Source organism: Dipteris shenzhenensis, chromosome 31, assembly GCF_047967505.1.
Source record: "Dipteris shenzhenensis isolate YYH24624 ecotype China chromosome 31, Dip_SZ_1.0, whole genome shotgun sequence".
In the NCBI taxonomy this organism is placed as follows: domain Eukaryota; kingdom Viridiplantae; phylum Streptophyta; class Polypodiopsida; order Gleicheniales; family Dipteridaceae; genus Dipteris; species Dipteris shenzhenensis.
The window spans coordinates 46,458,222-46,471,675 of NC_141626.1; the positions used below are offsets into that span (position 1 = coordinate 46,458,222).

General features: G+C 40.7%; 1 protein-coding gene across 1 annotated transcript in view; it reads left to right on the top strand.

Moving 5' to 3' along the window:
• LOC147881539 (uncharacterized) overlaps positions 1-3,170 on the top strand; it is a 109,703-nt gene extending 106,533 nt beyond the window's left edge. The window contains exon 14 of the mRNA XM_087402410.1: positions 3,002-3,170. Coding sequence (XP_087258536.1) covers positions 3,002-3,170 — 169 coding nt within the window. The remainder of the gene's footprint in view (positions 1-3,001) is intronic.
• Positions 3,171-13,454: the final 10,284 nt, after the last annotated feature.

Below are 13,454 nucleotides of genomic sequence, written 5' to 3' on the forward strand. Positions count from 1 at the left end.
CAGCTCTGGAGGGATCAAATGAGCAATGGACAGCCCATGCCCAATCATCCTGAAGAGCATGTGCATGTGAAGCATCTACTGGCTCATGGGATTCAATGGCATGTGAGGCATTAACTGTTAATCCTGCTTTAGAGAGTTAAATTGAGTATGCATGTGCTTTCTAAGTGAGGAAACTAATTTTGCATTATTGTAGGAAGCAGTACATAAGTGTAAGTGGTTCCTTTAGTATTTTATGTTTTAAATAATTCATTCTTTCTGTCATTCATACTTATGTGAGAAATAAATAAATAAATAAATAAATAAATATTAACTTTTGCGGCGGGAGGCCTCATGGGCCTATGGGACAAAGTACACCAAATAGAAAAGAAAAGCATACAAGCCTCATAGGGCTGAAGCAAAGGACGCGCTAGGGGCCTTGCTAATTGCTACACTAAACTAAGCTATAGAGCTCAAGGCTCAGACAAACACTGGAGCTAAGAGACTGAAACTTCAAAACCGAAACCCAGCACTGTGGTGGCTCTTTGGTGGGCTGCAAAGATCTCCCATATCTGCGTTTGTCGAGTTTTCTCCGCTGTAGTGGGGGGCATGGTCTCCTCGACCTCTGTATCTGATGGGCTATGTCAAGGGTGACTCCTCATCTTTGACGGTCCCCATTGAGGAGGGTGGATAGGTTGGACCTCTCTATCATGGGTGCTCTGGTCACTCTCTGTGCCGTGCGTGGGCTCTCTGTCCCTTGCTCGGCATTACCGTATCGTCTCTCTCCACTGATCCACACTGCTCACAAGTTAGCTAACTCCTCCTCCACCCCATTGTGTCTTGGAGCCAAGTCAAATGCATAGAAGTATGTGACATGTCGTGCTCTGTTTGCCTAAGCATCCTGTGATGATGTCGTTGCTTGTTGTTTGATTTGTCATAGTAGCAATCTTTGTGCTGCATCTCAATCAGATAGAGCCCAATGCAGACTTGGAAATGGAAGTGCATTCGTCGTGAGTGGAACAGAGCAGCGTCCCTTTGGAAGAGACAGTGTCGTCCCTGGATCTCATAGTAGGCTAGACAAACACATAAGAAATGCTCCTTTATCTCAACCTCCCCCAATGTGCATAGCTTGCAATTCTGGTGCTCTCTAGGTATCCTGCAAGCTCCCCCTGCCTCAATGTCCAGCTCATGTGACAAGACCTGCATTTTTCCAATGGCAATCCTCAATGCATGTGAAACTCCTTTGTCTTTGAGATACTGGGGTCTGATGATGAGTCCATCTTCCGATACTCTCAAGAAGTGGATATTGGTGGGGAACTCTTGGTCCCTCCCAAGCCCAAGATGTATGTAGTTGGAAGAGATCTAAGCGTATGATATGGTTAATCTCATCTCAAGGGATCCACTCGGGTAGTACATCCATGCTATACTCGAAGGGGCGACGCCGGTCCATCTAGATACCATGACTAGCAAACCATGTGGATACATATGCATACCATATTGCATCAACCCCACTCTCTGCTAGTCGTATGGGTGACTCTAAGTGCCAGCCTCAATAGTCTTCAGCGAGGTAAGGCCTAAACTTGGTGGAGGAATGTCATTGTTTGGAAAATGGCATCGACTTGGAGAGGTGTCATGGCGAAATGTGCCTCTTCTATCTGATGGGGAATCTAGGGCTTACTCCGAATCATCCTAGAACCCATAATCATTTGTAACCGCTCAAATCTCCTCCACTCAATCGCCGAGAGGCCACTCACCCAAAAAGGTGTTCCGTACATGGCAATCAATCTCACTAGTGTTCCAAAAAGCTAGCCCTTTGTCAACGGGTCCTGAAAATGCACCTGAAAGCACTCTTTGTCTAGTCGAGCCAAAGCTCCCTGTCCTCGTGTGCAGTTCTAGTGATGTATCTCGCCATCTCAAGGAGAGCTTGTAGCTAGTGATTGGCATGTAGATTTTTTGGAACTTCCTTTGTGTGTGCATCATTGAGATTCTACATGCGCTTGTGAGAAGGGTATCACATTCTAGTGAGCCTTCATCCGTGTATTCTTTCAGGCCTGAACGTGCTTTAGACAGATTAACATTGGGCTTAAGGTTCAGCATAATTTTTGCTTCTTTCCCCCTCTTTGCTGCCCATCCAGCATCTAGGTGGGAATGCAGGCATGGTTTACTTCTATTGATTCATTGATAGAGGCTGAGCTGGACAGACAGCTCCGATTAAGGATATCTGGTTTGTTGATAATTATACTGACCTCTAGTTAGCATCTTGGTGCACTGGGATAGCAGCCCAGCCTTCTCTCAATGTGTTGTCAAGCTCTTGGTAATGGAGCATCAACAAGGATTACATCACTCCCAAGGATTGGATAGGCTCAAGAGGATCTTACTGGATCTCTTCATAGATGTGTGCAGCTTGGAGTGGACTATTCCCCACTATCCAGATCATGACAACCCACCAGATTCCTCCTTTTGATTCCTTGCAAGGCATGGGTTTGTGAATTTGTAAAGAGAATGATGAGGAACATAACAAGATTTCTGAGTACTGTAGCGTGGCCTTATGTTTTCTCTTTAGGCATGGGTCAGACTTTGTAATTCATTCTGGTATTGAGCACTGCATTTGGGAAATACTGGCTCTCACTGTTGTCAAGGGATAAGATAGATTGAGGTATGGGTGTAGTAGAGATTTGCTTTATTGCACTTTTAGACTTTTAGTCAATTTAGTAGGTTGCAAGTGCCCCAGCTTTTGCTGAACTTTGTCCAATTGCTTTTTTCATAAACATGAACTCATTATTGGCACTCGCTAAAGAAAGCTAGCATATATAGACATTGTAGCGAAGTTTGAAAGAACAAATGTGAGAAGGAGAGATAGGGTAGGCATTGATTTCCTATGTGTTTAATACAAAATATTCTCGCCACAAGTTAGACAAGGAGAAATCAAATGAACATTAAGGAGGGGAGTGATTATATGCCTTAATTGATTTTTAAAATGAACTGCATCTGAATTCTGAACCGATATTTCTTGTTTCTGTTGCAGGAGAATAGTTGGGATTGCACATGTGGAGGATTTCGAGTCTATACAAGATCCCGATAGACGTGCAGTGTGTGAACGGCGAGCTTTAAAGCTAGCAAAACAGTTGATGAAGCAAAGGCAGGATCTCTCATCTATCGAGCAGATTATTGAGTTAATGAGTAGGGAGTTGTAACCCATGGCCAGGCAGTTTTATGCCATAAAATGGGCAAAACAGTAGATGAAGCAAGGCTGGCTTTTCAATATTCAGGGGTTTCACTTGAAAAGAAAATACCAAACACAGCGACATAGACGGGATAACTGATAGCATATCTAGCATTCTTATTTTTATATGTTTATATATAGCACTAGGGAGTGGTTTTGTAGTCATTTGTTAATGCATTTTCCTGGGTCTTTTATGGTGTTACTCTACCTAGTATTATTTTTCCTGTATTATTTTGCGTTTTTCTACTTTTTTGATTTGATTTTTGTTTGCTGCTATGAGTTTTTTAAAAGGTGTGCTGGTTAAAGGTTTCTATGGAGGTTTAAGTATTGTCTTTCTGTTATTATGTTTTTGTAATGCTAAACTCTTTTTTAAAGGTGTGCTTGTTAAAGGTTTCTATGGAGGTTTAAGTATTGTCTTTCTGTTATTTTGTTTTTGTAATGCTAAACTCTTTTCGTTGAGAATGGTAAATGACTTCAATTTATTGGACGGATTCCGAAACCAGTTGGTTGGGTATATCACATTCTATGAGGATGGCCCGTAAAGAAGAGAAAACACATCTTTCTGTCCAAAACTAGCTTACTATGTTAAGGATTTGGAAGAGGTAGGGGAGGTCGTGGTGGAAAGTATACACCACAGAAACAAACACCAGTTACTGCTGCACAAAACCCTACATCACAAATTCTAGGATTTCCTATGCCGGCCTCTAGTGTAATGGGGAAAAGGGATGAGGAAAGGCCGGGTCAGCATAGTCTAGTTTATTGGGAGGGGATGAGGAAAGGCACACTTAGAACCCCAATATAAAAGTTTCAGTCTATGTGCAAAAATCATCCATGCATGTAAGGGAACACTTGCAAGACAAAACCATGACGATTGGAACACAATATAAACAAGGTATAAACAAGATATTTCCATTAGAGATCTTGTCGTAGCTTTCCAAAGAATAAACACATCTAATGTTGTACTTGAGGTGAAATAAGTGAAGGTAGAATATCCTAAGAGAGGATTGAGTCTGTAATATGCATCAATCTAGAGACTCCGAGCATGAGCAATATACACACCTCATATGTTGGGCCCACCAACACTTTTGTCACCCATCTAGCTTTATGCCTCTCTTTAGGCAACTAGAAAAATTCTAGGGTCCTAATTTTAACACTATGGTAGGGTATTAGATAAGGCACACACCTTAGCAAGATAATCATGAGTACAAATACATGTGAAATATAAAGAAATTGTCACAATTGAAATAGAATTACAATATTTTTAAGATTTCATATGTATTTGTGGTCATACTTAGTGTTGTAGCTCATTTCTTAACTTCATAGCACTATTTTGGCTTTGTAATTATATTCTTTGGATGCAAAATGTTACTAGAAGATTATGATGATCTAAAGTAACATTTTTCTTTGGATGATAAAAGCTTTATGATCATTACTATTTAGAATTTCTCTACAACTCACAATATAATTTTCATTACTATGATGTTGGTACCTTTAATATGTATAATATCATAATTCAAAAGTATTTTATGAGCTTTCTTGTTTAATTTTATATAATCAAATTGATATTGATGCAATTTATGCTTGTTTCTTTTCTGCTAGTACAGTTTTTTTAAACCTAGATGAGCGAGGCAATTGTTAAAAAACAAAGTGGTTGACATTTGAGTAAAATCTAGAGGTGGTTGCACTTATGGGTTATAGTGCACATGTTGTGGAAGTCCCTACGTGGATGAAAGCCAACATGCTTGCTCCATTTAATGCATTTTAAGCTTTTGCTTACTCTGCAAGTTGCTTGAAAAAGTGGATGCACCTTAGCTATACTTGCAGGATTGGTTCTTCTATGTGAACTGGTATCAAAGCAATGTGTTTCATAGACGTGACTTCAAATTTTGCATCATTTTCGTATTAGAGCACAATCAACTTCAAGTCACATTGTATCAAACTTGATGATGGACTTGCTCAACAAAATGATCTAAATGGCCAGTTGTGTTTGTTAACCATAATATTCCACTATTTACGAAGATAAGTATTTTTATTCCCCCCCCAATTCACTCCTCATTGGGGATGGATCCAAAATCACTCAGAATGTGGGAGTGATGAGGAAGATTAGAAGCTAACTGGTGAGATGCTATAAGGAAAAGGGGGAGATGAAATTATCTCATAAAACCTATGAGTAGATTGCTACATTTGTGCTATATTATTTAGAGAATATGCAAAATTGAATAGGAATTGAATAAAGCTATATGAAATTGAGAAGGAGAACAAGTAAAAGGTTTATATAAAGGAAAAGTGATACCAAGCAAGTAAGATATCCTCCTAAGTTGAGATACCTTAAAAAATGTGTCCTCTAGATTGGATTAAAGATGGTATAAGCAAGGCATGCTCTAAGCATTCTTATGTGACTTAGAACGAGGAGATATCATTGAGATGTGATTGGCATGTAAGTACAATTGTTCCTTTATGCATGCTTTTATAGTTTAGGATAATATCGTCATTGTGCTATATTATCCTATATGCAACCAAGGCAATTGATATCACCATCTAGATCTTCTACTAATTGGTAAAATGGATAAGAAGGATCTCGATATCACATTCAACAAAACTTTATAAAAATAATTCGTTGTCAAAATAGTCAAAATCAATAGATTGTTTCATCTTACAATGCTGCCTTAGCAAGTAAATGTTATCAATCATAACAATCCAAATTCTATTAGTATTATCTAGCATAAGAGATTTGGCCACCTCAACTACAAGCACGTGTAGAAGATCATCAATAATATTTGTATGACTTGAGTCGTATTAAATTAGCACAAAACGTATGGCTTCCACGCTACATAGATGGCCATTTGGAATGAACACATACTAATTGGAGTTTAACTTTATAAGAACCATTTTGCCTTGTATAAACAAAAATATTTTAGTTTGTTGGGTATTTTAATAATCGTGATTGTGATGATAATCCTTAATTTGATTGTCAATGTGACTTATCTCTTTGATTCATCAATGTGACTTATCTCTTTGATTCTAATGACTATTGTGTCCAATAAATATTGGGGCCAAATCGATTACATGGTGAGTTCTTTAAATGCATTTTGGCATCTTATTAACAATGATACCAAGAAATGGTCAAGATGGCTCATACGACTAGTCAACTCTCAATGGCAGAGGTGAAATTGGGTTGGATCTGGTTTGTCCCTAAAAACCTTAGATGACAATTGGGGAATTCCAACCTTGCCTTAATTTGGTCCTTGCAGAAGGAGTAGCACTTTTAGTGATATGGAGCAATAGAAACAACGTGGTGTTTAAGAATGACCACACATGTGGTCTTCATGTCGAGCAACTGTTGGTAGATCAAGTTGAAAAAATTATGCAATCTTGACTTGCCTTGATGGAAGTGCTTCTAAAGGGAGAAATCCTATCTTTTTTGTATCTGGTTGGGGTCTAACCAACCCCTAGATATAAGCCACAAGTTTTTGGTTTTGCTAAATTGTATGGAAAGTTGGGGATTTTTCTAGCTAATTTGGGCCAATGATTTGTTTTCTATATATTTTGAGAAAAAAAGTTTTATATTATAAGCACGTCATAAGATATACATTCATGATCACAAAATTACAGTTATAACAGCAGATCTGCACAACTCGAAGCATCTAGCTGATAATCATTAACAAGATCAGTCTAAGTCAATCTCATAGTAGATGGATCCCTTGAAGTGACATTCTTGGTTGAAGGTCTTGAGGTGCTCTTGTTCATGGCTCTTGATCTCCGTGAGAAAAGTTTGAGGTCATTGTCATAGATCAGGGATGCTTGCTAACCATTTAGAAAATAGATATTCTGCGTCTGTAAGATTCGCGTTAAATTGAAAATCATTCCTGGAAACCCAAACAAACCACAATGCGTGTGCCTGCATGAGTGCCCATCGTGTGTGCTTGAATTTAGATGCATCACCAAGAAGAATTGCTTTCCAATTGACCGGCTTGCCTAACTGTAACTGCACTTTTTTCCATACTTTCCTAGCTGAAGGTCATGCCATAAATACGTCAAAAACATCTTCTTGAGATCTCAGACAATGACGACACTTGCCATCACCTTTTCCAATCCTCAGCCCCCTTGCATTTGTCCAAGCCGCTTTAAGCATGACGAGCCAGAGCAGGGTTGACATCTTCTCCGGAATGGCTTTTGACCAAATATAGTGGAATCTTCGCTTCCAGCAAAGCGCGAAGTCGGAGGTGTTCCAATGGGAATTTAGAACGGGGATCATGTCTTCAATATAATCATAGGGGGTAGGCATAGGAAGTAGGTGGGGGAAGAGTATCCAACTAAAATCAAAAGCGTAATTAAGTACTTAGCTCCCCTTCCATTGTATGTCTCCTTTCCAAAGTGCTAGTCTAGTGGTGACAAAGAGCGCATCGTGATTGGTAAGTTTGAATTTCCTCCTGATTTCAAGTATAGTTTTCCATCTGAATTGGTCCCTTTGTCACAACTGACCCTAAGATTGGATTCCCTTGTTGAAAGGAAGTAGGCTTTGAGAAAATCACTGTTGCTAAGTAAAGCATTTCTGTGTATTGCAGAAGCCCATATGGAGTCCAGCCTCATAAAAGAGCCTTTCTAGGAGAACCCCAATTGAATTTTTATTGATTCTAATGCCTTCTAAAGAGATTTTCATAAGTCACTTCCCTTTGTTAAGCAGGGTTTAGGACAAAAAACAGCAGACAAGATTGGGTATTTTTATTTTTTCCACCCCTTAGCTCTGACCGGCCAAATATGCTTGAAGTTCCATGCTAGCACTGTAGCCCAATCAAGTTAAGGGCTTAGGAGAACTTTGAGAATCCACGTAGCAACCAACTTCGTAGCCGCCTGTTTGATGTCAACCACCCCCAGTCCTCTTTCACTCTTGCAAAAGTTCCATCTAACTTTGGCAATCCTGTTAGTTCCACCCCACAGAAAAGATCCGCATTTGGAGATAAGCTTGTCTAGACCCGCTTGACTCGGATGCCAACAAAATAGGTAGAAGGGGTACATGCAATGGTTGAGAACCATCCATCTTCCCACGAGATTAGCTTGAAATCCGTCTTCCCACCAGATTGGCTTGAAATCCTCTCCACTTTTCCAGCTTAATGTTGAACCTGTTTAGCACCCAGCCCCATTGTTCCTTCATGGACACTTTGAAGCCCATGGGTATGCCGAGCAATCTGAACACATTGCCTTTCTAGATCAGGTGCAGACCATCCTAGGAGCTCTAGCTCAACTTGAGGCTTTCCACTGAGGGTGCAATATCATGTTTTGTTGTGGTTGATGAGAGAGCCTGAGGCTACACAATACGTTTCCAGGCATTCCATAACCTCACTCACGCTGATTCATCATTGTGTCTAGGGGCAGTCCTCCTTCACTTTGGATTGTACAATACCCAGCTGGAAAAGGCTAGGTCCGCAACCTTAAACCAGGATGAGGCTCTAGTTCCTGAACCAAAGTCGCATGGAAGTAAAAGCGGTTTGTGATCAGAAATTGAAAATGTGGAGTAGACAGTACTTTGTAGCTAGAGGTGGTTTGGAGGAGAGTCTGAGAAAGATAGGGTCTATGAAGCCTTGCTTCTCTCCTTGACTCCCCTATCTGCCTGTTGGACCAAGTGAAGTCCCCTGTACAGATCGTGTCAACCAACTGAAGAGAATCTTTGAGGTCGCTCCATGAATGAAGCTCAGAACCTCTTAATGTGGTGCCTTTACCTAGCCATCTGCCAGAGTTTCTTTCAACCATGTTAAAGTCTCCTATCAACACAACCTCGTCACCTAGATTGGATAAAGACTGCCACATAGTACATCTCTCACGATAGCTTGTAGGTCCATACATGTGAGTGACACTAACAAGAATTTGATTCCTTTGAGAAGGCATTTCAACAAAATCCATATGTTGTTAGTGTCAACAACAACATCCAGGACACTTTGGGAATAGTGTGACAAAATTCCAATAGCACACCCTCCTCTACCTTCTTCATGGGAGGTGGCAAACCAAGTCCTCCTCTTATCAATAGCTTGAGTCTTGCATCTAGAGCTTCTCCAATAGTTTTAACCTCTTGTAGAGTCAAAAAAGTTGAAGAAAGAGAATTCTCTCTCAACCACGTGGCTAAGATACCTGCCCTATTGGGGTCAATGAGACCAGGGACATTCAGGGGACAAGAAAGAAATGGGTTTACTTACCATGTCCTTTCTGTCCCTTTTTGGCCTTGGGGTTTGGGCTACTTGCATGCATAGTAGGACCTTTGGATGTAGACAATCTCCTCTTACTGTGGAGCAATGGCTATAGGTTTACCTTTGACTACTATATCTTTATTTGGTTGAGGGGGAAGAGCAAGATCTTCCTTCGATTCATCAAGATCCTCTGTCAGCATATCATCGCTCTTAATGACTTCATCCTCAAAGTCTTTGACCCATTCATCTCCCTGTTCAAGCTTGGGAATGAGCTGGAGGTTGGGTTTAAGAACCATCTCTAATAACGCCTCAAAAGCGTTCTTAATCGGGATGTCAGGAGTAAGCTTGGATTTGGGTAGCGGAGTGCCATCTTTAGTTTGATCGGGCTGATTGGGTGAACAAGAGCTTCCAAATGTTTGGGAGCTTCAGGTTGTTTGGGAGTCCATTTTTCCTTAGGAACCTCATTGCAAATTGAAGCAGCTTGATTACAAGGCTGGAACAGCAAGTTAGGAAGTTCTACCTAGACCAAAAAAATAGTGTAACGTGGGTTATCTGGGCTAAAGAAAGGAGACCACTTATCTAGATACAAAGGCTGGTTGCACCCGGTCTAGAGACCATGAAGATACAAAGGCTAGTTGCGCCTGGTCTAGAGAGCATGAAGAAGTACTCTTGAAGCATGCTCGGCTTTTTCATAGAGAAAAATGAAGTATCCTTGTCTTAGGAAGCGGATATTGGTGACTAAGTTGCCTCTCCTACTCCAGTTGGTTCTAAACCAGTTTTCAAGAAATGCAGCTGAAGGATGCGGACCATGCAGATACTCAACAAGTGCATGCGATTCAAGCCATTCAACATATTCGTCAAGTGGATCTTCATCAACCTGTGCAAAGACAGCTTTACCTGGTTCAGTAGACATCCTCTTTCCTGAAAGGCTTGATCTTGGCTTTTGAAAGTCTCATGGAGCTTCAGGTGCTCGGTTTCTTGACTCTGTGCCATCGGAGGAGGGGGCGTCAGCTTTGTCTCTGTGGGAGTTCTTGGAGGACAATGGACCATCTTCTTGGGTCACAGCTTCGCAGCTGTGGTCTAGGTCCCGTGCTTCACTTCTTGTACTCTCGCTTGTTGTCCGGAAGTTGCCAAAATGTTTTCTTTCTTTGAAGGGGGATGAGAAGAAGCCCCCTCTACTTTGCTGGAGAGCCCTCGCGTATGAGGAGTTGGGTGTTGTAGCTTGTCAAGAGTGACCAGGAGCCGGTCCTCCGGAGTTGAAAGCACCATGAACTGCTGACTTTCCCATCCTGCTTCCTTCGCGGCCTGAGAAGGTAAAGGTGTTTCCTCGTTCAACGGTTCCTCTTTGGGTTCCTTCTTTGGAACCAACGGGAGAAGCCGAGATTTCTCTGCTTTCGTCTCTGACATTCTACTGAGGTGGAGTAGGAAAGTTGTCGACTAGTGGAGGGAAGGATGTGAGATTCAGTGAAGTCCGGACCGATGTATTCCCTTTCAAAGAAGGTCGAAGAGGTGCAGCCACTCACATCGGGCATGAGGAATGAGGGATTCTCTATGAGTGTCGTATGTGGTGAATTGAGAGTTGAGTGAGACAAAAAGGTCAGAGCAAGGGATCTGTACTTGGGTTTGAGAGGAAGGAGAGGGAGCCTAGATTTGCGAAGGACACAGGTCACCATCGCTGTCTCCATCACCATCCTCCATCCTCTAAAACCTCAACTTGTTGGTTGTTTTCTATATATTTGGTCAACCTCAACCACTAACTCTAACCTATTATAAGTTGTTAATGGGCATTAAAGCTTGGACTTTTTAGTATGATCTCAACTACTCTTTCATTAAAGAAGGGCCACTTTAGAAAGTAGTTGTTAAAGGTTGCCTTTCTTTTGTAATACCTCAACTTGGTTTTCTCCACCTTGCTTTCTAGAATAAAATAAAATAAAGGTAATGTTGTTGAACTTTTAGTGCTCGAAAATAATATTTATTATGTCCCTTAAAATTAAAGGCAACCTTAAGAATCCCAACTCGGATTTCTCAAATTTACCTGAGCACCTGAAGATGACTAAGTATGGGTTTAGGCCTTAGGGGTGTTGCATGAGATGGAAGACCACCATTGGATGGCTGGCATGTCTGGTTAATGCCATCCTTGTTCGGCAAAAATCCCCTCGCCCAAGCAACGTCCAAGGTCCAGCTACCCAATCCAAATCTTTGGCATGATGGAATGTCCAATCAACTTTCAAAGTATGCTTTGACTAAAGAATCATCCACTCATCTAAACGCATGAGTGGTGGAAGTCTCCCAAACCGAGGGCTTGGCTGTTAGATGTTTTGAACCCATCCTAAGCAAGTGTAATTCAAAGAACCTAAGTAAGTGTAATTTTAGGTTTGTGCCTTGGTAGAATGGTTAGAGCCTTAACCTTAGGCTAGGGAGATTGTGAGTTCAAGTCATTGCACTCAGCATATTTTTGTGGTGTAGTGGTGGCGCAATTGGTAGGGCACTTACCCCTCTGCATTGGCTTACCCTTGTTGTGTGTAGTGTAGGTCTTGGGTAGGGTGTACCAAAAAGGGTGGGTGAGTTTTTTTAAAAATAAAATTTTAAAATTTTTATTAGTTATTATTATTATTTTAATTCTTATCCTACCATCTGCACCATACGTTTGTGGAGCAATATGAGCGCAATTGGTGGTTGCTCGCACTCCACCCCTGCTGTATACAATGTTGGGTGCCTCTCGTTGGTTGGGTTAGTAAAAAAGAAGAAGGAGAAGAAGAAGAAGTTCTCAAACTATATTTGATTTTTATTAGCACTGCCTTCCAAGAGGGAGTGCTTTAGTGGAGATTTGAAGCTGTTTTATGAATTTCCACTTGTAATTTTTAGAACTAAATTTGCGGCCGGTAGGCAACCTTTTCGTCATGGAGCACGCAATACTAGCTCGAAATTGAAACCTGAATCCAAGTATTTTATCAAAATTTTAAGGAAAAAAGCGAATGAGTAAAATGGTGGACATGAGACGTGACACAAGGTCCGTTAGGACCTCCCTACAAATGTCCTAATGTGACACAAGGTCCGTTAGGACCCGATCCTCCCTGCGAATGTCAGGGGTGGTGACTTATACTAATTTCATGATGTCCATATTTTGGAAGCTCGAACAAATACATGAATAAGGTGAAACGGTAATTGATCCTTGTTGAAGTCTATACAATGTTGTCACATGGACTACAACCATATGAATGAAGGTCATCCTTGAATCTTGTATCCATCTTGGATTTCCTTGCTCCCTCACATCGATAACATGCATTAAAAGAGAGGAATGTTGTAAGAATTCAGATTGAAAACAAGCAATTTTGAATGGATGAGCAATTGAAAATATTTATATGATAATATATAATATATAATTATGATAACCACACAGTGTGTGGGTGGGGAGGTGGCGCGTCAAGGGAACAGGCCCTTCCCTAGGTGTCGAGATAGCACCAAGAATATTAATGTCGAGAATATAAATGCAATAATATTAGCGCCGAGATAAATCTCATGAATGGATAAAGATATTGGCATATTACTTGAATTTCCATATTCATAATTTTAGTCGAACGCCGATAAAATCACCACGAGTGGTATGCCAGGCAAAATTCAATCTCATTGTTCGATGTTGCATCTAGCTTTGAATTTCTTTGCTACCAACATGTATAGAAAAAGGTAAATATTATAAGAATTGAGTTTGAAACCAAGAAAATCTGAATGAGCAAGCAATTAAAAATATTTATGATAATATAATTATTATAACCACAGTGTGTGTGGGTGGGGAGGTGACGTGCTTCCTTCCCCAAAGAGTTATAATCTGAGAGAGCGGGCCCTTTCTCATGCATTGAGATTAAGAGTGTCGAGAATAAGTCTCGTGAATGGATAAGATACTGGCATATTACCTAGACGTTATTACTTGCAATTGTAGTCAAACGTTGGTAAAATCACACAAGTGGCACACCAGGCCATTTTGGTGATTTAATTTCTTTGATCTTGGAGGCAGAGAAAAGGTGGCAAAAAAGTTGGCAAAATCGGATATATGAAGCGAATTGCACTACTGCGGAAGC